This window comes from Punica granatum, chromosome 2 (assembly GCF_007655135.1).
Source record: "Punica granatum isolate Tunisia-2019 chromosome 2, ASM765513v2, whole genome shotgun sequence".
In the NCBI taxonomy this organism is placed as follows: Eukaryota; Viridiplantae; Streptophyta; class Magnoliopsida; order Myrtales; family Lythraceae; genus Punica; species Punica granatum.
The window spans coordinates 34,011,648-34,035,815 of record NC_045128.1 but is presented as its reverse complement, the minus strand read 5'-3'; the positions used below and the strand labels follow the sequence as shown (position 1 = coordinate 34,035,815).

The window sequence follows — 24,168 nt, the reverse complement described above, 5'->3', positions numbered from 1 at the left end:
CGGACCCAGCTTCAATTTGGGCCTACTTCAATTTGGGTTAGCCATCAGCTCCTCTACTTTAGCTACATATTAACTTAATCATGTACCTAATTAACTTTTGATCTTGGGAAAAATAAAAACATTAATTAGCATAAAGTTTCACATTGATGCAAAAACATACCTTCTAAAGGTTTTCACCAACAACAATTTCTAAGACATCTCTTATGTTTTGCTTGTCTGGTTTACTTTGAAGGAAGTCCATGTATAGTGATATAATTGGAGATGGAAAAAGAAATTACATGTAGAACATATATATGTATGTGAGCTTCTTCTTTTAGAAATTAGTGAACTCCTGACTATGTTTCCTTGGCTTAATCCATTTTACGGTTAAGATTTATTCAAGGAAAGAGGTCAGAGCTTAGATAGAGGGTTTTAGTACAATGACAAACGCTCTCAATCAGGAACCAAGAGCTTCTCAATCCGATTCTCGTAAGTGGAATTACCTGTATTCTTTATTTATATTTCTATTTTTTTATGCTAGGCCCATAAGTCTCTTTATAACCGAAAAGAAAAAAAGAAAAAAGAGGTTGGGGTTAATATAGAATAAAATTCGGCCCTTAAATGTTACAGTAAAATAACAGCAGTTCGAATTCCAGATCGGTCCACAAGCAAGCAGTGAACAACTCGTACGTTTTGAAAGTTGAATTTGAGCTGTGATATCATCAACATTAGGACTCGACTGATGCATCAGGTGGATGTTTACAAGTTCCAGCTTTGATTAACTAGTTAATCTTTGATGGGATTATTTCTTACAGGATAAATGTATAATGCCACATCGGAAAAACTCAAACCATTAACTAGTCCAGTTCATGTTCCGCGCCTTTATCATGTGCATATACAATCATCTCAGCATTTTCAATCCGGTGCACAACAGTATGACTTTTCTTTCAATGCCCAAGATAGGTACGACTCGTGAGCTTCGAACGTGCTCCACTGTGCCGACCGATGATGGTAAGGCCGTCTTCGCTTACTCGTAAGCCCAACCAAACTGAATACTTATCATTTTGCTTTATGATCTGAATTCTATTACGATTTCGAGAAGGGCCGAGCTGATGATGAACTTCCATTCTCATGGGACCAAAGATCTTACAGATGTGAAAATATTGACATGATCATCAATAATTCCTATATATGGCAATGCCGTCCAAGGAAAAGGGCAATGGTCATTCCAATGAAATAGTACACACCACAACTGATACATCTCTTTCAAATCAAAACCATACCCAAATCCCCTTTCACCAACTTTCAATGCAAAAAAAGCAACAGAAATGCCAAGCAATGTACTGAAAGGGGGTCCTGAGGTCTTACATTTTTCACCAACTTTTGCCTTCCACTTGATGTCCTTCATCAGCATCAAAGAGACGACCCCCCCCCCCCCAAAAAGAAGTATAAGGGGAGATTTTCAGATTTGAGAGAATCAAGCAAAAATGGTTTTTTTGGTGTTTATTTTTCATTTGGGTGTACTTTGAAGGGAGTAAAGCTCCATGGAATCTTGTCCAGAAATGGAGGTTTTGTTTTCATACAAAATTGCTATACCGCTTCGCTTGCCTAGCACCATAATGGTAAGATCTTCGTGTGAACGAAATCGAATATGTTGAAAGCCGGCCTGTTCTTCATCTAGGAAGCCAGAAAACCAAATTCGAGTCTTTTTGCAGTGACAAAAGAATTTTTTTTGGTTACCAAATTCAAGTCTTTCGTAAGATAATCGAACTGTCAATAGGCCAAGTGATCAGGCTCCTTGTGATGATCTTGCTTTCGTAAAATTAGGTTTAAACAGGGAAGAATAACGAAGATGAACAGCTAATTAATTGAAAGATCAATAATTTGAACTGTACTATACTATTAACAACGACGAACCTTCTAACTTTTCGCTGGTATACTGAGTCTATATAATGTGTTATGATGTATTTGCTGTTCAAGTTAGGACTAAAAGTCCCAATGTTAAGGCGAATTTGTGATATAACAAATGGAGGAAAAGATTTTTGCATTGACGTGCAACAGAGCATGATAGGACACTGAGAAATGTAGAAATGGATTTATTAGGGATGAGATATTAATGCATTAGGCATTAGAATGAGGGTTATCAAGTCATCAAAAAACAAAAGATTAATGATCGATACAGAGGCGCTAGATCTCCCTCATAAGATCCGATCCACGGATTAGTTTAGTGTAATATTAAATAGGTGACATATCCCAATCTGAGACGTTGAAAGTTCCCCACGCACGCACTTGCCAACATTAGGATTCTCGACTGGTATTGTGATCATTACATGAGTAAATAGGATGGGAATCGTGCATACCACATATAAATACGTGGAAGGAATGCTATGTTTGCAGTCCTAGCTAGGAGTCTGGTTTTCAATTAGGCCTCCATATGTGAGCAACTTTACCGGAAGAGTATAGTACGCTGATCAGTTAAGAAATTTGATGGTTCTGTTAATGATGCAAAACAAGTAGAGATGGGAAATCCTGCTGCCTTAAAATCCAATCACCCGGACCCCCAACTTAGTACTTACTACTTAGAACATTAACAAAAACGTCGACATGGATCTATGAGTACAAATAGATCTCTGTCCCTGCAGATTAATGAGCTATTACCCACTCTTTTAGGGGCCGATCAAGATTTCATCGACGAAAGAGTACTCAAAATTACAAGAGAAGGACAAAGAAATTAGCAGCACAGGGAAGAAGTAAGGTTAAAACTGGATGCACACTAATATATACCTACAGAGAGACAATTACGCCACAGCAATCACTCTCTCAGACTTGCAGAAATATGAGGAACTTGAGCAGAAGACAAGCAATGTGATCATCTAAGAGAAATCGAGACCTATCAAAATAAAAAAATAAAAAATAAAATCTAAGAGAAACCACCCAGAAATTAACGCAAACAAAAAGAGAGAGAGAGAGAGAGAGAGATCGGAGAATCTGCATATTATTGCTTACAACCTCAATCATGATCTCGTACATTTGTCTTGTGGTAGAACGATCGACCACCCAACATATAGTAAAGCGCCATTCTGCTCACTGGAGTATGTTCATGTCTTACTTGAGCACAACCACAGCCTTTCTTGGGGTCGTAAACGGAAAACCAAAAGGGTACAGTACTAATTGCAGATTGTTCTTAGTTTAATCCCAGTGGACAGTTACATTCTTACAATAGGACAAATTTCTTTCATCTCACTTTCATTTTTGAAAACAAGTTATGATTTTAAAACCTAAGTCATGTGTTTTTGGTTGTGCTAGCTGCTTTGCATGTTTTCTCCTCTTCATTTGGAGTTCCCAGACCAAACTAAGAAGTTGGTCTTCACTCGATATCTCCCTCCGAGAACAGAACAGTTAATTCAGTTGCGATTAATCCCGGAAAATTTAACCATGATGAGCAGGTTTAATCATCTGAAGAGCTCTAGGGTTTATTATTATTATTATTTATTTTTATTATTATTATTTTTCCGTTACTTTCATGGAAAGTCCAACACCATATCGTGGCAGAGGGCAGGACACATTCCAAAGAGAAGTACACAAAAGTTGATCACATAATCCTCAGACCTGCAGAGTCATTTCAATATTATAAGATCTAACAGTCACTGAGACCGTATAATGAGACGAGTACGGCCCAAACAATTTCAGGAGAGACTCACTGGATACGTCCCCCCCCAAAAAAAAAAATTCATTATTTATTTAATTTAATTAATAGCAAAAGGGAAATATGTGCAGTTAATTTGAGGAATATCATATGTGAGGCCATTTTGGTTGAGAGAGAGGCTCGATCATCGAAGCAGACCACAAAAAAAGACAGATCTTGAAATCCTCAACTTCTCCGAGACACAAAAATCCCTGTCGCTTGTGACACCATTTTTTTTTTTGTTTTTTGTTTTTTAACTGTCCAGAACAGTTCCTGGGCAATCCTGCACAATATGAATAATATATTTTTTCTGGTTTAGATATTGTCACTAAATACAACAGCCCCATCAACCATGGAAGAAACCCTAGAGCACAAAATTGAAGCGACAGACAAGAACCCACATGAGCAAATTAAATTTACAGCTAATTGACACACAGCCACTGCGGTCTCCTTAACCCGTCGAATCTCAGGCAGGTTTGCGAATGTGAGATGGAGTCTCTCGAATGACTTTGACTGCGAAGGTTCTGCCGGTGAAGAGAAGTAAATTGTCCAGAGCCGTGAGATTGGACGAAGTGAATCGACAAAAGAGATATGGATCCGACACGTACCTTCACAATCCCAAGGTCAAGTTCTTCTCTAGCTAGACCTTAGGGAACAAATTAAGTTCTTTCCAACCAGGCCGAAGAATTAGGGTTATCTGTCTCGTGCTACCAGCAACAGGTGAAGCTACCACATGATCTCGATCGTCTTCCCTCCAAGGAGCTGAAGAGCAGGAGGAGGGGAAGTTAAGATCATGCTGGCAGCTTCAACTGGTAATGGTGCCCGACCGAATGACGACGACGAAGCTCGCTCGATATGCTTCTCTTCTTCTCCTCCTTCCTTCACTCTATGTGGGTAGAGGTCATGAGGACAAGGAAGAGGATAGGGGGGGTTATTTATAGAGGGAAGGGGAGAGGTTGATGGTGAAGGGATTGTGAATTATCAGAGAATATGATTTTTTTATGGAATATTTGAGTAGACTTAAATTTGCCAAATAAAAAGAAAAAAAACTTTGCAAAATATAATTATTGATATATTGAATAATATTTCTTTTGAGATATCAAAAAAAAAAAGAGAGAGATAGAGAGAGAGAGAGAGAGAGAGAGAGAGAGAGATGAGTGGTCCCAAAACAATGGTGGCAAATTGAATAATGTCACGCCAACATGCAGTTTGAGACAGGTTAGTGATTATATATATTGTTTGTATATAAGTTGTAAAGAGAACTAAATTTTAACTTTTGTTTCATAGGTTGGGGTCTCTCTGAAGAAAGGGGGGACCTTTTAACATGCATCCATCTCTATCTCACCCTAACAAATACACCATATTATATACATCCCACATATGTACATTTAATGCATATACTCTTTTTTTTTTTTTGAAAAAATATATATGTTCACATTGTATATTCTCGATGAGTTATATCTGACAATTTTCTATTAGATGGTATCATTATATAATAATAGCGAATCTTTTGATATCTACGTTACAGAATTACTACCTTTGAAACATGTTGTATATTGTCGACTTTTGCCTAGACGTGTATTAGTTTTGATTCGATATGAGTGAACACCAAAGAAGAACCACGGGGACCATGTCTGCAGTGGTCTTTTTTTTTTTTTACATATATGTATATGTATAGAAGATAATATCCATATATAGAGAGAGAGAGAGAGATATGTATGTGCTGGTGTGTGAGGTTCACATAAAAGGAAGGAGGAAAAGAGCAGCTCAACATATTTGCCAAGAAAATCAGGTGAGAGACTCACAGTTTCATTGCTAAACATATCCCAATCTTTATTCCATTTTGGTTAATGGTGCTGGTGTGCATTTAATCCCATTTTTCCTTATTTGGGCCATTTCTTTGTTCAGTGTTTGATGCGTTTTCCTTGAAAATTTATCATTTCTTGAATGTTTTTCCTGCATAAGCACTTCATTGCTACTGGTGCCAGCTGCACCCTCACTAGCTACTACTCACTAGAAACATTTGAAAAGGACTATTAGGAAAATGACCCTCTCTTTTTATATAATTAATTCAATAAAATTTCAAAAGAATTCCATCATAAAAAAATTCGCAGCATTTATAATTAAGGACACATATACATGTAAAATATCCAAACAAATCAGCTGCTCACCTTTATATTAGGCATGAATGAAGGATTGCACTTATTTTTACAGGCTTTTGCATAAATAAAATATTTTTTTTTTTCAAAAATCATACAGATGGCCCTATTTTGGTAAATCTTATATGCTTTACAAGAGGGTCCAAACTCATTGAGAGTACTTTTTGGTTAGGATTAAATCGACGCCTAAATAAGAATTAGTTTCCCTCAATAGATTGACGATATTTTTTAGGTTCAATGAAAAAAGAATTTCTCATGCAAAAGATTAAAATAGAGTCGCGTAGATATGATAGAATATTGTATATAATTAACTAAAATCCCTATCTGACGTGTTTAATACATAAGGAATGAGGCTAAACTCTACGTAATCATTTTTCATCACTCTATTTTTTCAGGTATCTAAATTAATCTCTTTTCGGAACATATTCCTGCAGGAGTATATTCCCCTAACAATTATATGGTGAGAAAAGTTTGAGGGTATCTAATCAATTGTTTTAATATAATATTTAATTAATTCGGACAACCCCCTACATTCGAAAGCACTAGGCTTAGGGTCTTAGGTGGTGCCTATAGGGCTTATCATTCATATTCGAAGCATATCAATGAAATGGGTCATGCCGAGAAGGTCAATAATTACGTGTTTGTTATTAATCATCTGTTGTCATAAATCTGTTATGCGCATATTGTTATGTATTACGTCAAAGATATGCTTTATAGATTTTTGTTCTAGAAACTCTCTATTGAGCGATTCGATAAGTTATGATTGACAATTGTATAATGCATATATATAATTAGCCAGGTACAGTTAATTTATCAAACAACAAGATGATATACTTATAAATATATTATATATACATATCTTATCAAAAAAATAGTATATATAAATACACACATCTGAAATAAGGAAAGGTTATATGTAATACGAATGGATAATTTTTCAAACAACAAAAGCTTTATTGACAAATGAGATTTCCACCCAGAACAAAAATTGGTAGTAATTATAGGAATACTCTCTACTGAATTGATTAACAATAATAACACAATTACTATTATAACTATGATGACAGTGATGATAAAATCTGACCTTTGGATAAAATTTAATGTGTATAAAATTGTGTGAATGTCGGGCACGGACGTCTTTGGATAAATGCTGAAACACAAAATCAAAAAGGTCATCCCTCTTCTTCGATTAGTTATTAACATTTCTACTGTATAACACAATGGATTCTTTCGACTCAATCCAAATCGTTGGCACATTATGATCTTCTCCATATGAGCATATATATTATATTACCAAAATATCCAGCAGCCTTGGCCATCAATCAACAAGAGAATGTTCGTTAATTATTAGATGTCACCACATGATCACTAATTAATTGTGCTAATAGATAGTGTTTATATATAATTATCCCTTATGGATTAGCATATATTCGAGTCTATTTCACGCAGCACGTCAATGTGTGTGTGTGTGTGTATATATATATGCAAAGTGAAGTGCATTAAAATTTTCATTCATGATGTGCAATCACTCTCTCTCACGTGTTGAGCTATCTTTCTCTTTGCATATAATTTCCACCATTACTTAATTAATTTACTCATATGATCTGCAAGGATTCGCATATGATATATGTCTCTGAGCAATAGGTTTAACTTTGGATTGGGAATCTCCGTTTTAAGGCCAAGTTGCATCTGCGTCGAGTTTGGAATTAGCGAGATATATGAAATTCAAAAGTTGCTTACTTTTTCACGAGGAAATATTTATACCGTATTTGGCATATGCATAAATTTCAGAAATATATTGTGCTAATTAAGATCATATATAGTCAAGCTTTACCCAGCATATATATATATATATATATATATATATATATATATATAGTTTTCAGGTGACTTCAGGTCTGAGCGAACCCGAGCTATAGTTCTCGATGGAGATCAGCTTTGTGATTAACAATCACCAAGGTTTACCGTACAATCAATGTTGGAAGAAATATTTCTGGAATTCGTCTATGCCCTTTTTTGATCAAAAAAAGAAAAAAAGAAAAAAGAAGCATCCTTCGAAAGAGGTTATTGTTGAGAAGTATAGACTACCCATTAGGTAGGTTTTCATTTTCTTGATGCTAAAATAATTCATGAAATCTTCTTTTCTAGTAAATATAAGTTATAACAAACGAAATATTACAATATACCATGTAATAATTGATTTTTTTATTATTTTTGGGATAATTATTGTGAAAATTTTTAAATAATGAAAAATGCAAATTGGCGTTTCGCTGCAAGAGCTCTCCTTTTGCCTATTGTCTTGTCTTTCTCTTTGTCTTCGACTTCGGGATCGTATATACATACACGTATTGAAACGTAAACAAACGGAAGAACATATATTAATAATGGTGCCCTGATACATTTGGTTGACATTGTACGTACTTTATCGAGGGTCTGGAACTGAAGACGTACTTTATTGCTTTTTCGTGAAAGGAAATTAAAATAGATAATTCAGTTAACTAGTAATCAATTTTATGACGTTGGAAGAGAGACCTGCTTAAGCTGGCAATAGCATATACACTGGTTCATGTGTCAATTCTAAGACGACTAAGTTGCATTTTACTCCATCTACATAGCATGGGAAGACCGATTATGATCGAGGAGGGGGGCTAGGTAAGCTACCTCGTCGTAGTGTCGCGGAAGTTACTGGCAAGTTGTGGGCTATAAAGAGAGGGGGAGGGGGTTCAACTTTAGCGTACGAAGAAATGATTTAAGCTCAAAGGTTCATGGGGATTGTCCCTGGCATGATGGAACCATGATAGCAAAATGGCATAAAATCTCGTGGTGGGACAGTTGAGGAAATATGGCACCTTCCTGTGATGCCCTCTAATGACACTCTCTCTCAAGGACGATATTCACGTCATCTGCATTCCCCCACATGATTCAGCTCTTTCCTTGGGCCCATGAGATCCCGTGCAGATGCTTTCAAAACTGTTCGACCCGGATAAGAGCGATGCGTAGTTCGGATGGTTCGGGACACCCCTCAAAACAAATATTTGCTAGCAAGGGAGCAAAGGTTCTCTAACATTTGATGTCGTGTTATTCAAACTTCATGGCCTGGACCGTTTGTGAGCCTTCAATATGGGTGCGATTGACACGGGTGAGAGTGAATAAACCGTTCATGCACCTCCACAACATAGGAGTTCGTTTTGAACCATTCGGGGCTCTCATACAGATGGTGGACTTATTGTAACTTTTGTAGTCTTTTCTCATCTTAGAGTTTCTCTCGAAAAGACTATAAGAAATCCAACCCCATTGCCATGGCGTGAGAGCGCTATAAACCAATGTATTATTCGGGTTGCACTATAAAGCACAATCTGTTTGTCCGAATATATATTACTCTGCAGAAAGAGGAAGGCACCAAAGGACGGTGGATTCTGTTTGTTTTTGATACGAACGGATATGGGAGCGTGCATCGGATGGCCCCGTGAACCGTCTCGACGAACTGGCTGCCCGACCACGGAGTCCAAGAAATACCCTCCTGGATAAGGACTCATATGGAGGGAGGGAAAGGGAGGAAAGGGTCCATAGCAATCGGTTTCCTGGGAACCTGCACAGCCTATATATATATATGTGTGTGTAAAATAATAAAGGCAATAAATAAACAAATGAAAAGGGACTGAAATAGAAATCTATGGTGGGAGTCTCTGGCAGATACAGATGGTGGCAGAGCGAGTTTGATGAGGGGAGAAGGAGAGGCATGCAAGGAGTGCAGCCGCAGAGTACTAGAGTGGTCCATTCCATTGCATATGTAAGGGAGGGAAGCTGCAATATTTGGACAATTTGTTTGCAGCTCTCTGAGCTGTCACTACTCAGGAAACATTTACTCTCTCACCCCCTCTCCCTCTCTATCTGTCTTGGAGTTTCATTTCAAATGTAAATTACGCGTGTTGAAAATAACGGGACTTTAGTGGAGCGCAGTGGTATTCGCCGCATCGACTCAAAATCAGGAGAGACTCAGGCTTCATTTCCAAACCTTCTTTGTTTTGCTTGCTCTTGTCTAACTTCTCATATTCACGGACCTCTCTTGTAATTGGAGTAGAGTGTTATCATGTAATTGGAGTAGAGTGTTATCATGTAGAAGGCAGCCGCTAATAATAAAAGAAGGGAATCCTTTTCTTTAATTAGTCTCTCTCTCTCTCTCTCTCTGCGTCTCTGTGTGTGTGTGTTGTTTTGGGGTCTAAAAGAGATAGCAGGGGGACCGCAAAGAGAGGAAGACAAGTGAGAACAAACTGGCTCCTCCCATCTCCTCCAATTAAATCCCATTCCTCTGCTCGCAACTCCTTGTTTTGGCAGTGTGTTGGCCTGCAGATGCATTTACATTTCAGATTAACTTCACGAGCTAGCTAGGCCAGACACTACTTTTCCCTATGGCATTGGCAATGATGACAGTGACGGACCAGGAATGATCCTTTTTTTTTTTTTTGGGATAATTTTGATAGGGAAGATCCATATAATTACATATATGCAAACTAACTTCATGTCCTGTCTGGCACGGCGAACTGTGCTTGGTGTAGTTCGGGACCCACCGATCCCATGGAATCTAGTATGGTTTAATCAGAATTTGCAAAAACACCTCAGCTAATTGCCAGTTAGGGTAAATGAACCATCTCCATCAGCACAAAATTGGAAACTCATTAAGCCAACTTAACATTACTGCCGTAAGCAATCCACCGTCTGAATATGGAATTCAGGTTTTTCTAGCTCTGGTAACAACAGTAACTCATAAAGACTTACAGAAATGCATAACTGTATACATAAGGATTACAACATTATGCTACAAAACCTAAGCTGGACGGCTGCAAACGAATCTAAGACAATTATTCCGTAAGTCAAAATAAGACTCGCCCTGGAAGGACAGAATACATAAATTATAATGCCCTACAACTGCAAAATTCCAAGATTCTGAAGAATGGGTTATTTGGATCTAAAACTAACAAACTACTCCTGTTCCGTATCGGGATCCCTGACCAAGTTTTTTGTGCAGGAAAGCACCGACTCATGTATGTCTCTGGCTGATGGTCGGTTAACTGGGTTTTTCTCAGTACACCGGTAGAACAAATCGACAAGAAACCTCAATGACTCCATTTCTTCTCTTGGTCTCTTCTGTTCTGCTCCTGACACCGAACTTGAAGTATCTCTCGACGAAGCCAATGCTTCCATCTCATCAGTTAGTTTCGGTCTTTCTCCATTCTGCTTAAATCACGGGGCAGACCAGTTATAATGCAAACCAGAGATCCCTCAACCTATTTTTTTAGATATGAATTGATGCCAAATACAGATTGCCTTTACTCCACTGTGGTGAGAGAGGAGAGATCTTACCAGGAGAAGGTCATGAATGAGAGAATCTGACACGTCCAAATAAGGAACTTGCAAGGTCAACAGTTCAAGAAGCAAACAACCATATGACCAGATATCCACCTCCTGTGATGTGTATATTAAGCACACTTGATTAACTATAGATAACTACCTTAATGAATAAGGGAGAGAAACTCAAAATAATCATCCCAACAAATCCATTTGTGCAATTACAACAGTAAGAAACATTCAAGTAACAAGTGGAAACTTACCAGGCCATAATTTTTCGGTTTTTGCATTGCCTGAAGTACTTCAGGGGCCATCCAGCGAGGTGTTCCAACACATACATTGGGAGGAGGTATTCCAGTATGGGCAATACAGCATGTATGCAAAGAAGCCCGTAGAGGAACTGCTCGATCGAAATCGCAAAGCTTCACAACATGTGTCCCATCGGGCTTCTTAGACTCCAAATCAACCAAAACATTCTCACTCTTAATGTCACGGTGCATGATATGCTTTGAGTGCAGCTCCTCTAATGCAGAAGCAACATCTCTAGCAATTACCAGAGCCAAGCCCACTGGAACATGCTTCTTACCAGACTTTGACAGGCTCTCCACATAATTCTAAGATATGTCGGGCAAAACAGGAGAAAGATCAGCATCAAGAAGAGAACAGACATATATTATACATAAAGGCATAAACATTGGATGAGGAAGTCCAGTCACCTTTAATGACCCGCCTTTTATGTGCTCCATATAAATTGCAGACCTTAATATACGGCGCTCAGGGTTCCCATCGACACCATTTACCCACTTCGAATACATCTGATGCCCAATCATTTTCACAATGCATGGGTGCTCCAGGGCACCCAGAATTCTCACCTCCCCTAGACAATTGTACTCGAAGTTCCTGATATCATCAAATGCATTGCCACCTACTTCTAAGGTGCGAACCTGCATAAAAGGTGAACAGAGATACTGAATACAAAATTACACAGAATGGACTTAAAATCTATTGTTGGAAAAGGCAAATTATTAGAAATTTGGCTTATTTAGACACTCACCTTGGCGACAACATCAGTAGAACCATAAGAGCAACGAACAAGAGAAGTTGAAGCCACCTGTGCAATTTCATCACATGTGGAAAGAGAGGGAAAGGAGGTAGCACCAATTGCCGTCTCCGTTGACAGAGGAATTTTAGATCGACTGAGAGGGATGTACCTGCATACCGATCACACAGGCCCATATATGAACTTTTGAAATAGCAACAATAAGTCCAATAGCCATCATAGTCAAGCTTATCAACAAGATCAATTACAGAAAAAGCGATAAACAAACCTGCAAAGGTACTCTGGATCTGTCTCCTCTCGAATATCATGTGGGCGGCATGCGTCCACAACCATACGGACCAAGGAATCACCTTTCCGGATAAGAACAACATTCCATGCATGGGGCAAGAAATCAAGGTAGCCCCTCACAAGCTCACAAGGCACCGGAGGCTCCATCCTATCACAGAGATACTGGAGACCAGATAATTAATTAGGTCATTATGGTTAATTTTGGAGGACAGCAGTACCGAGAGGAGTGATAATCACCTTCAATAGCAGTGCTCTATGCCTACAGATACCGAACTTCAAAGTCCCTATTGGAACAACGATGGAATTTCGTCTGACTTTGATAGAATGAAGAGATTTCTCACAAAGATTGGCAAATACAAAATCCTCATTATCATAAAGATTGTTCTCTGCTGGAGTGTCAGTGCAGTCACTGTTACCAGTTGAGCAGGTGCAAACAAAAGGTTTCTTGTAATTTGAGCCTGATGCAGCCTTTCGCATCCGTTCAATAATCGAACTTCTGTCACAGCCACCAAAATGGTCCGACACAAACAAGGCAAGCAACGATGCAATCTGTAGGTTGTCAAAAGCGTCATGATTCTCATCTTCTTTTAAAGAGTTCAAGCGCTTAAAGTGAAACACCAGTGCCTGTGCAGAGAGTGTAATTGCATCTAGCACTTCATCCTTTCCCCTGAAGAAAACAAAAATAGCAAAATCAGTTAGGAACAGCATCACCTATATATGGCCCAACCATTCATCATTACTAGCATATCCCACAAATAATTTATGTTTATATAACTGGAACCTGTCCATAAGAATGACTTCACGCGATTCAAGATGCAACTTTTGCTCATAAGTGCTTAACGACGTGAAGGGCCGGTCACGTCCAGCATCATAAAAGCCATCTGGTAGCGGGTCTTCAATACTACAAAATGACATAGTACTATACTTACAAGACAGATTTGAACTCTCATCAGCTGGCCTGCGAGACTTGCATGGTTTTGGATTTTCAATAGTCTTGTCATAATGCCTCTTAATCTTAGCACTACTCTTGGATTTCTGAGATTCTCGCTTCACTGGGCCACTAGATACGGCAGAATCATCCTCACAACTGTCTTCTTCCGCTCTACTTCCACGGTCAAAATTGGGAGAACAGTTCTCAATAAGTATGTCAGATTTCAAACTAGTCTTTTCCTCATCAACACTGTCAGGAAGATTTTCTTCCCCAGCTTCCCCAGAAAGTAATTCTTTATCAGAGGCATCATGAAGGGTCCTAATTTGCCCATCAGCATCAATATTAGGAGAAAGAATGTCTTCATCTTGTAACTCGTTATGTTTTGTGGCCTTCATAGTTAAGTTCTCAGTGTGCTTTTCACCCTTCCCCTTTCTGCTTTTGTTTAAAAGTTCTTGCCGAGCTCTTTGCTGCAAATAATGTCTCCTTTTCCACCTCTTGGATGACCTTCGAGCTGAGAATGACCTACTACTCGATGAAGAGGCAGACAACAAGCTTGGCAAGGCATGGCAGCATCCTAATGAGGAAATGTCTCAAATCAATCTTAATAGGTATAACAAGGAAGAAGAAAAGCTGGTTAAACTCAGAACACTGAAGAAGATCCATGGCATCTTACCCTTATAAGGAAGAATTCCATCATGCAATTGGATGCTTGAGTCATTAACATCCATTTCAACTGAAGAGCTTGAATAGTCATCAGTTAATATTTCACAGCCGTTTCCTTCCAAATTGCAGCATATCCACGATGGAATTTGACAACTGAGAAGTTTATTGTACTTGAACAAGAACAAGGATTCAAGCACACAATAACCATGTTAATTTCTTTGCAGTGAGACTTCAATCTGCAAAAAGTTAAGGGTGCACAAAATACTAAATATAGACATGGCAGATTGAAAGAATATATCTATAGGACCGAACACTACCCATACAGAGCAAAAGAGAGATTACAGAAACTGCCCATATAAGTACCTGAAGGTTTAAGCTTTGAAGATTGCGCATATATCCAAGTTGAAGAGGTCCCAGTGAGGTCAACCTATTATTTGACAGGTCCAGGTTCTCCAACTGTTGTAGAGATGCCAGACTGCTAGGAAGTTCCACTAACTTATTATGAGCAACTTTCAGGGATATCAAGGAATTTAAATAAGTAATTTCATTTGGCAAACTCTTCATCTTATTGAATGAAAGATCCAAATACTCCAATTTATCAAGGCAGCCAATCTCTGGCGGTAAGCATCTGCAAAGAAATAGTGATAATTGAGCTCCCAAGGAATCACTATTAAACATAATGTTTCCAGCAGTACCACAGAAGAGTTTTGAGGTAAAAGGGGGACTGATACAAATTTCAGTATATCAGATGAAAAAGTAGCATGGGGAAAACAAAACTTTTATGAGTTCTAGTATCACATGTCAGCACTAAGCTATCAACATTGAGAATCTACTGAAAAAAAGCAACCTAAAAGGATAAGCAACGGATAAGCAAGAAAAATATGAAACTACCTAGTATGTAACAGTCTAGCAATACAATCTAGGCTAAGATGGGAAACCATGAATATGATCGATTGCTGTCCTAGTCAAAATTTACAAAGCACCATTGCATAAGCTGCTTCCTGGTCAGAACAACCCTTTTCTCTATATATTGTCGCTAATGAATATACTTATAATCACGGCAAAGTAAGTATAATTTTTATTTTCCCTGTAACGAGATGAATATAATGATCTGTCAACTGATCAAGGCACGAAACAGCTTGAGATCCCAAAAAACATTACTTTATAGATGCTTGGTTCGATCCATGTTTGCCAATTTTCATTTTCAGAAAAAAAAAATTTAGACAGCAAAAAGCACAAGATTAACACTTTTGCAGAGCCAAACACAATTTAAGTTCTACAATGTACATAATTCAAACAAGCAGGAACTGAGGGAAGCAACACTACCTTATGGAGAAGTGGCAAACAGAGAGCTTGGTCAAGCACTTAAGCTGAGCAACCTCGGTCAGCAACGGGAACACGGAAGGCCGGCGCAGGGCCTTGCTCAAATCGAGCTCCTTCAAGCCCTTCAGCTTGCGGAGCGGGAGCCCCTCCAACCCAGGTGGTGATATCTTTACCTGCAACCGCTCCAGACCCACCAAATTCGCGAATTCGGTCGGGAATAAATTCACTTCATTCGCGAAGAACTTCAGCGTCTTCAGCCTCTGTAGCTGCCCCACCCACCTGGGGAGCAGATTGAACTCGTTCTTGTACAGGTACAAGTCCCTGACCGACAAATTTGATTTATCGAGCAAGGAGAACTCCAGGCTCTTCCCGGAGACATCGAGGGCCGAGTCGTCGTCGGAACCGGCGCCCTCGCTGGGAGAATTAGAGGACCTAGGCGTCCGATCCTTGGGGTTCTCCGGAGAATCGGGGTCATTGGTTTCTCGCATTGGAGGACGACGAGGGTCGAATTCCCCGGAGAGAGAGGGCGGGATGAGAGGAAGAACGCTCCTTGCTGGTTGCGGGAGAAACCCTAGAAGAGGAGAGAAACTTAGGAAGAAAGAGCGGACCGCTATTGTGCGTGCATTGAGAAAAGGAAAGAAAGTCGATGAAAAATTTGAATAATAATTGCTTTTTCCTTTTTTTGTTTTCTGCGAATAATAATAAAGGCTAAGAACGACCTCAGGAATTTACATGAACTTCCGAATTACTGGCCGCTGAATTGCTGCCGGACGACATGTCGGACTCACACTCTTATGTGCGGAGATTATTTCTTAAACTCGATTATTATCGTGCAGGACCGGGTCAAAAATACTAATGCGATAATCCAATCTCACAAACTTGATGGAGTTGCAAATATCAGCGCGACACTCAAATTTTACATTTTGAAGGCGACGCCGAAAATCTCGTTATTATTATCGAGAATTCTTTTATTTGTGAGAATGAGATACTATCACAACCATGTGCCATAACGGTTGCTCTATTCACATTACATGAATGAAATCTAGCAGCCACACCAAGTACATACTCTCCTTGGCATAGAATATTCTGCCCGGTCGAATACGATAGTACTCCCTAAGTTTTGGTGCCTCTAAAATTTGCTCCATAAAGTATTAAAATTAAAAATTAACTTGTAAAACTACCGTGAATTGAAAGGTTAGAAAATTACATTTGGTTAAGAAAAGATGTCTATATGAAACTTTTGAGCCTTTGTTTTTTAATATAGTGATTTTGAGATTTGAGATTCCGAAAACGAGATTATTCTTCGCAATCTCATTGAAAAGTTCAAGTAATATAATATCGGAAAGAACTTAATTCTAGTGAATGATTTTGAAACGCTCTCTTCAAATCTTGTTTCTCAGCCAAATAAAGGGTGCATTTTATCAGCAAATTTTAGGGGTAATTGTTACATTTTTGAGAGTTCAAGGGAGGTAATTTACAGAAATAAAGCTTGAGGAGGAACTTCTTCATTCTGAAAATTCAGGGTCCAACAATTCAAAGGTATCAAAAGATTCAAAACTTAGGAAAATGGCAACTGACCTATATAATGGGGCCCAGCTTCGATGTTTTGATCCAATAGGAAGGCGTGGGCTTGGTTGAGCCTCTAAAGGGCCTCTCTTAGAGACTTCCCCTTATGGGCTCGTGGGCCCTTGGTCCTTTGGACCTGCCTAATGCAGTCGAGTAGCCTAAAAAGCCCAATGCCCATTAGTCATTTTCAAACATAATATAAGCCTGTTTCGACTCTTCAATAACCACGTCTCAAACTTACTACTTACTAGTACTAGCTATAATTCTTCTACACATTTTAGTATGAGTTCATGGTGCCCGCAAAGACAGTATTCCCCACTTGGCAACCATCGTATCGCCTCAAAGAGAGAGAGAATGTGAACTAATAGGCAGTGATCTCGATTAGGGGCGCCGATCATGATTTTTTAAAACATCGTGTAAGCTTACGACTTATATATTGCCATTGTTCTCGACCATTAAAAATTAATGCAAAAGCTAATTTTCATAAGTGGCCCATGGAGTCCAAATACCATATCACGCTGAAACGCACCGATATCCTCACATGTCCACAAGGACGTTAAGCATGCTGCCTTCCTTGTTAGCAAGGATTCCACCCAATCATTTAACGAAATTAATAAAATCAAATGAAGTCCGCTTCCCTCCTCGTATAAATAGCCTCTCCCTCTCCCCTCTCCCCCTCATTTCATCGCAAAATTCAGAATCACGTCTCTGCTGCTGCTCTCTCCCTCTGCTTCCCGCTCGAAAGCATCTCAAACGCTTCTTCCATTGTTGCCGAGCTTCTCCATTGATTCGAGAGATCGTCTCTCGGACTACGATCGAAGATGCTGGCAGCTCTCAAGTAAGTTCTCTATCTGCATGATTTCACTACTTCAGTGACGTTATTGTTTTTAAACGCTGTACGTGCGAGTACGTGAATTTGAGCTTTGAGTTTGATCTCTGTTTGAACGATCGGTTGTCAGGACTGAAGACCAGAGCCAGTTGCAGCTCATCGAGAGAGAAGACGTTGATGATGAGGAGGACCTCTTCGAGGCCATAGACAAACGTACGTTTCAATATTCCACTCATCGATCATCAATTTCGAAATGCATGTGCATTGTTTGATGCACGCCAGTAGGAGCTCTTTTGAAATCTCTCGCCGGTTGTCTCTGCTCATGGACGATCGATGAGAGTATAGTCTTACCGTTTATAACTTCAGTTGTGAGTTCAGTGTCAATTTCTAATCGATCCTATCATGCTCTATCTCTGCGGTGAGTTACTAATACATTTACATCTGTGAAGAGATTTTCATGATCAATCGAAAAATTTCTTTGCTCCGTTCTCAGAATCAGCATGTTGTTCATATTTTGATTTGAGAATCAGCTCCGCTGAGCATATCTTCTGGTGATGTTGACGATGATCTATTTTTCCATTCTGAGTATTTCTGTGTGTTACTCGATTAATGCTGTCATAGATCTGTGGATATTAGATTATTTTAAGTTTGGATTCGAAATTTTTGATATACATACATATATATATATATATGACATATATAAATTCGTTCAAATATCAGATGCAGAGGTATCTTCACCATACAGTAGTTAGCCTGTTCCTGTCTTGGGTGTTGGAGCTCTCTGTATTCACCTCACTCTATGAGTGTTGCATGTTTCTGAAACTGATTGATCTGCTTTCCAGTGATCAAGATATGAACTACTCCATGTAAACCACCGGAGAATTTCTTGAATCATTGTAAATAGATCAATCTTATCGGTTCTTTCGCTAATATATGTGCACTTTTTGCAGTGATCTCTCAAGGAATCAATGCTGGAGATGTGAAAAAGCTCCAAGATGCAGGGATCTACACCTGTAATGGCTTGAAGATGCATACGAAGAAGGTGATTAAACTTTTAATGAAGTCCTCCATTGGTTGATGCTCTGCTTCAATATGTTTCTCACGGTAGTTGATTTGCGCAGCACTTGACGGGAATAAAAGGATTATCTGAAGCCAAAGTGGACAAGATATGTGAAGCTGCTGAGAAATTAGTGGTTCGAGCTCATGATATCCCCTATGAAAATTTTCATCTCCGCTAACTGAAAATCTTGTGGTTTTCTCATGAATGCACAATTTTGTTTTCAGAACTTTGGCTATATCACAGGAAGTGATGCTTTGCTGAGAGTAGGTTCTCGATCCATTACTGTTGATTTGTACAATCCCAAGCTGTGGAATCATGTTTGAGACTGATATATAGAAAATCAACCCTGGAATATTGGAAATTCCACATGAAACTTTTATGAGCAACTACGTGAACTGTATGTTCTCTCTCATTTCTTGTAGAGAAAGTCCGTGATTCATATCACGACAGGAAGCCAGGCCCTTGATGAGCTTTTAGGCGGTAATGCACTTCATTTTCTGGATACAACCACCCAGCATCTGTTCCTGAACATAACCTCTGAATCTGCCTTCATTGTCTTTGGTTGGATCATGCAGGTGGAATTGAAACTCTGGCTATAACAGAAGCTTTTGGGGAATTTCGGTGAAATATAAATCTTAGCAAAGTTTGAGTAATTTCTTTATCTCCTTTATGAAAGATTTTAGAACTCTGACAGTCATTATATAATTCAGGTCAGGGAAAACACAGCTCGCACATACTCTCTGTGTTTCTACACAGGTTGGTTCCAACTTGTAGCATGCAAGCCATTTTGAGATAAAAATCATTTTGGAGATTTGACTGATTGCATCTAAATAAGAGCTTTATAATCTTGGATACATGGAGACTGCATGTCTCTGAATCATAATAGTGCTATCTGGACCTTATTAACTGTTAATTTGCAACAGATATATAGAAATACAAATCAAATCTTGCTCAACTGTATGCTTATTTTCATAAATCTGTTCAAGGGGTTGAGGAAAATTCAAGTCGAGATATTTGACAGACTTTTGTTTCATATGAAAACCTTGTTTGCTTTTCTGTGGTCGCTCTACAAGCATTATTTTGTTGCTTTTGATCTTTACAGCTGCCAACTCACATGAAAGGAGGCAATGGCAAGGTTGCTTACATTGACACTGAGGGAACTTTGTATCCTTTTCCGCTCGTGTTTAGCTCTCCTCAAAATTTCTAGGCATCAGACTCAGTTTTTGCCTCATACTCTCCATGAAGGGGTAGTTGTCTTTCTTAGCTAAGTCCACCTGCAGCCGCCCTGATCGCATTGTGTCAATAGCTGAGAGATTTGGCATGGACCCTGGGGCAGTCCTTGACAATGTAAGATCATCTATCTTTGTCCGTGCGTGGCAATCAGCTCTTATTGGCAGTTAAATTACAATGGTTATCTCCTGTATGGCAGATCATTTATGCCCGCGCATACACTTATGAGCATCAATACGACCTGCTTCTCGGCCTGGCTGTGAAAATGTCTGAAGAACCATTTAGATTACTGGTGAGCTCCAGTTACACAACCATGTAATCTGACTATTAGTTGGTATACATATATATAAGCTTTTTTTTTTTTTGGGGAATATTTTTCAGATTGTAGACTCTGTGATTGCTCTCTTCCGAGTGGATTTTACTGGGAGAGGAGAACTTGCTGAACGGCAGGTTAGTTTCCATCATTCCCAGATCCCGGGGTGCCAGCCTTGTCACAATGTTCAAAGTCTGATCCACCAAACAAATCAATTCTGAGTTGCAGCAAAAATTGGCACAAATGCTTTCTAGATTAACAAAGATTGCTGAGGAATTCAATGTTGCTGTGTATATGACCAACCAAGGTACCATCTGTGTACTGAAGCTCATTCCTTTTCCATGGATGCATAATTCTGCTCAGTTGTTGTCACTATGGAGGAAATCGCAGCTTATTTTTCTTTACAGAAGGATGAAAATGACTTGACATATTTGTAATGTCATATCTTGATTTCTTGGGTCCCATGGTAGGGAAGCCAGCTTTTCGAGAACATTTGATTTATTGGTTCCATAGTTAACCAGTTATTTCAAGAACATAGTCCATCGTCATGAATATAGATAGATAGATAGATGTCTTAACTTTCAGCTGGAACTATTTGTTGCAGTGATTGCTGATCCAGGTGGCGGAGTATTCATATCAGATCCTAAGAAACCAGCAGGAGGCCATGTGCTAGCCCATGCAGCCACAATTAGGCTGATGTTTAGGAAAGGCAAAGGTGAACAGCGCGTCTGCAAGGTGTTCGATGCTCCAAACCTACCAGAAGCTGAAGCTATATCCTTTCATATCGTACCATATAATCAATTTCTTCTCAATAGTAGATTTGAATGTCGTCATGCTGCTCACTAAATGATTTTCTTCACTTTTGACACACAAAATGGTAAAAAAAGGTCAGTTCACCAAATGGATTGAGCACTAAATGATTTTCTTCACTTTGACGCACAAAATGGTAAAAAAGGTCAGTTCACCAAATGGATTGTTAATCAATCAGCAAACTTCGACAAAGATTCTTCCAAGAAGTTGGCCTTAACATTAGTACGTATTCCAGATAACACCAGGAGGCATAGCAGATGCCAAGGACTAATGTAAGCTGAGGATCTGTACCTTATATACCAGCCAGATGATCACTCTTTCCGCATTTAGTTTAGTAATACTTATCATACAGTATGCTGCTGCTTATACAGTATGAACTCATTTTAGTTTCCTAAAAGTGGCTTCACTTGATTAAGCTGATCAAGTATTTGATTAGATTAAGACGATGCCTTTGACTCCATATATTAGTAATATACTTACCACTGTCCACTCTAAAGAAACCAGAACAACCTATATTTGATAAACAGTTCTAGCCTTTAGTATTCTGCGTCTCCTGTCCTCTTCTTGGTTGGATTACCCGCTGCAACTCATTGACAGTCTTTAATATAATTCTCGCAATTGATGATGAGCAAAGCAAACTTCTATCCATGCCCGAATGTAACTCGAATAGAGGGTATTATTCCATATGATATGATATCACAAAGTTCACCAAAGCCTTGGTCTTCACAGTAAGCAACATGTACAGCCGCATAAACTGATACCTCAGTTTCTTTTTATACCCCTCAACATGAAAAGGGTTAATACCAAATAAAAGGCTGCAAGATTGTCAAGATACAAATACACGAAAAGACATGTTAAAACCAAGTGAAGGCCCTATGTAGAACTAAAGGCCATTCAATGGAGCAGAGGGTCTCAGTAGTGTGAGGACCAGTTCGCAGCGCTCCCAACTCTAGGCATGCCACTGGTCTCCTTCTTTGACTCCGAGTCCACTTTGAAGGTAGCTCCGCACACTTGACCCGAGCTGTCCACCCTCGGCACTGGCTTCAACTCATTCCGGGGGTGCTCATAACTCCTCAGCCCTCCAGACTTTGTAAAGAAGCACCCTGAGGTAACAGCAAAATAGAAAATCTTAAGACAATCTTCATCTTCTTTTGAATAATACAAACAGGAAGGAGGAATAACCTACAGAAAATGATGTTCACAGAGTATTATTCTCATGATTACATAACGTTTCAATCCTAAAGTTCATAATTGATTCCTCCATATTGCTTTGAAGCAACTCAACCAAATTTGAGATTTATTCGTATTGCACATTCCATAGAATCCTTTCTAACTCCTTTGTACAAGATCCCATTCTCCACCCAAAATCAGTGCAGAAAGAGAACCACTGTCTAATGGCTAACACTAAAAATGGGTAGCTCTGAACAGGATCTACCTTTAGGAAATGGAGCAAAAGATTTCCCGCAGCCCTTCTTGACAATCTCCACATCATCAGAGAGGACGAGATTCCCTTCAGAATCGGTTCCCCAAAAGAAAGGAACACTTCCATCGGCATCCTGCGTAAACTCAGAAAGCCAGTCAAATCGTCAACAACTGCTGCTCGTCAGGAAAAAAACCCATCACATCAACGAAGCAACCCATAAGATATTTCTACTTACAGCAGCGAGAAAGGTAGTCTTTGCGGAGCTGTCATAGAGAATGAATGCAAACTTCCCGTTCAGGTCTCTCACAACCTGATCCGGAGGGTAAGGGCCACGGTCCCTCAGAGTCCTATAGGCTTCAATGACGATGATCACCTCGTTCGCCATCTTGTTCAATCCATACTGTTGCTTCAGAAGAGCAACATTCTCGATGTGTCCTTGGAACAGGCAGAAGATGTCATCCACGACCGCAAACAATCTACGTGAATCAAATTAGGACCAAAGATCAGTGCTACTGACAGAGGTTGTATATTGTGATAATAACAAAGAAAGGTCAAGTAAATGTCTTGTCCTTATCCAAGCTTTAATTCGCATCTTACTGGATGAGCACATTGACAAGATGCCATGGATGACATAAATAATAGATATTTATAAAGATCAAACGAAAAAGGGAAAACCTCAAGATTCCAATTTCAGAAGCACTTTTCTAAACATATAGACCGACACATCTGATGATTAATTAACACTTAACAAAAAGGCAAAACGAAACAAGAACGAAGAAACGGAGCATACCCAACAAAAGAATCAACATCAGAAGCAAGAATAAGACTGATCCACGCAAACAGACGGCGATCAAGAGCAGATCACAAATGAATTTCACTGAGGTAAAGCAGAAGAAAGGAATGGAAATGTTGCGTTGTGATGGAAGTGAGAGGGCACCTGGGGAGGAGGGGATTCTGGCGATCGAGGGAGTAGGCGATGAGGCCGGCGGAGCCGAGGTTGACGGTGACGGAGCCGGGGTGGACACCGGCGAAGTGGTTGCTGAGGCAGCCGTCCTTGAGGGCGGAGACCGCCTCGGAGTGCGGGCTCTGAAGCGCGTCCGGGCCCTTGGCCACGGATTTGTCGAACACCGCCAGCATTTTTTTGCAAACGAGTCGACGAACGGGATGAAACGACCGCGAGGCTTGAGAGAGAGAGAGAGGTTTCTGTGGGCAGAGACTGAAGAATATGGAGAAAGGCACAGAGACTGCGCGAGAGAGCGAGAGAGAAAAATATAAAGATTATTGGGAGGTAGTGGTTAATTATTATAAACTTCTGGGGAAGTCTATTTCTTTCATTTGTTTCCCAAACTGCCCCTACTTTTCTCCAGAAATTTCCCAAAATACCGTGCCACCGTTTTTGTACTAAGGAAAAATGTACCGCACCACTTGCCGATTGAGGAACTTTCTCTTGGGTGAATGAAGGAGGCAAAACGCCTCATAGAGAAGTACAAGGAAAAGCTAATT

At 39.4% G+C, this 24,168-nt stretch overlaps 3 protein-coding genes and 1 long non-coding RNA gene across 5 annotated transcripts; 1 reads left to right on the top strand and 3 right to left on the bottom strand.

The window, feature by feature from the left end:
- Positions 1-3,891: 3,891 nt before the first annotated feature.
- LOC116197954 lies at positions 3,892-4,587 on the bottom strand. The gene is made up of 2 exons (XR_004155120.1): positions 4,273-4,587; positions 3,892-4,188 (listed from the first exon to the last, which is right to left on the bottom strand). It is a non-coding gene; the product is annotated as an uncharacterized LOC116197954 (long non-coding RNA).
- Positions 4,588-10,477: 5,890 nt separating this feature from the next.
- Positions 10,478-16,072, bottom strand: LOC116196184. The gene is made up of 11 exons (XM_031525778.1): positions 15,438-16,072; positions 14,475-14,739; positions 14,122-14,281; positions 13,299-14,022; positions 12,755-13,184; positions 12,498-12,679; positions 12,224-12,380; positions 11,886-12,113; positions 11,433-11,783; positions 11,185-11,286; positions 10,478-11,055 (listed from the first exon to the last, which is right to left on the bottom strand). The coding sequence occupies exons 1-11, from the start codon at positions 15,920-15,922 to the stop codon at positions 10,804-10,806; spliced, it is 3,336 nt and encodes a 1,111-aa protein (XP_031381638.1). The 5' UTR covers positions 15,923-16,072; the 3' UTR covers positions 10,478-10,803.
- Positions 16,073-17,694: 1,622 nt separating this feature from the next.
- Positions 17,695-22,059, top strand: LOC116197700 (meiotic recombination protein DMC1 homolog). 2 transcript variants are annotated; one of them, XM_031527908.1, is made up of 15 exons: positions 17,695-17,838; positions 17,960-18,042; positions 18,780-18,871; positions 18,951-19,022; positions 19,114-19,152; positions 19,312-19,369; positions 19,465-19,510; positions 19,600-19,645; positions 19,992-20,053; positions 20,170-20,236; positions 20,319-20,411; positions 20,501-20,569; positions 20,661-20,739; positions 21,037-21,203; positions 21,469-22,059. In XM_031527908.1, the coding sequence occupies exons 1-15, from the start codon at positions 17,822-17,824 to the stop codon at positions 21,511-21,513; spliced, it is 1,035 nt and encodes a 344-aa protein (XP_031383768.1). In that variant the 5' UTR covers positions 17,695-17,821; the 3' UTR covers positions 21,514-22,059. The 2 variants fall into 2 exon arrangements, with proteins under 2 accessions (XP_031383768.1, XP_031383769.1); XM_031527909.1 differs by lacking the exons at positions 17,695-17,838; positions 17,960-18,042 and adding an exon at positions 18,578-18,695.
- On the bottom strand, positions 21,901-23,939 carry LOC116197701 (stem-specific protein TSJT1). Its single transcript, XM_031527910.1, has 4 exons — positions 23,603-23,939; positions 22,901-23,141; positions 22,678-22,798; positions 21,901-22,345 (listed from the first exon to the last, which is right to left on the bottom strand). The coding sequence occupies exons 1-4, from the start codon at positions 23,800-23,802 to the stop codon at positions 22,155-22,157; spliced, it is 753 nt and encodes a 250-aa protein (XP_031383770.1). The 5' UTR covers positions 23,803-23,939; the 3' UTR covers positions 21,901-22,154.
- Positions 23,940-24,168: the final 229 nt, after the last annotated feature.

Coding starts and splice junctions, on each gene's coding strand:
- LOC116197701 (XM_031527910.1), bottom strand. CDS start 23,802: ATGCTGGCGGTGTTCGACAAATCCGTGGCCAAGGGCCCGGACGCGCTT. Junction 23,142..23,602: donor CAGAATCCCCTCCTCCCCAG/GTGCCCTCTCAC, acceptor TGATTCACGTAG/ATTGTTTGCGGTCGTGGATG. Junction 22,346..22,677: donor TTTTGCTCCATTTCCTAAAG/GTAGATCCTGTT, acceptor CTGTTACCTCAG/GGTGCTTCTTTACAAAGTCT.
- LOC116197700 (XM_031527908.1), top strand. Junction 19,023..19,113: donor AAGCTGCTGAGAAATTAGTG/GTTCGAGCTCAT, acceptor TTTTGTTTTCAG/AACTTTGGCTATATCACAGG. Junction 19,153..19,311: donor GAAGTGATGCTTTGCTGAGA/GTAGGTTCTCGA, acceptor CATTTCTTGTAG/AGAAAGTCCGTGATTCATAT.
- LOC116196184 (XM_031525778.1), bottom strand. CDS start 15,922: ATGCGAGAAACCAATGACCCCGATTCTCCGGAGAACCCCAAGGATCGG. Junction 14,282..14,474: donor TTCAAAGCTTAAACCTTCAG/GTACTTATATGG, acceptor TTCTTGTTCAAG/TACAATAAACTTCTCAGTTG. Junction 12,680..12,754: donor ATAGAGCACTGCTATTGAAG/GTGATTATCACT, acceptor TCTGGTCTCCAG/TATCTCTGTGATAGGATGGA.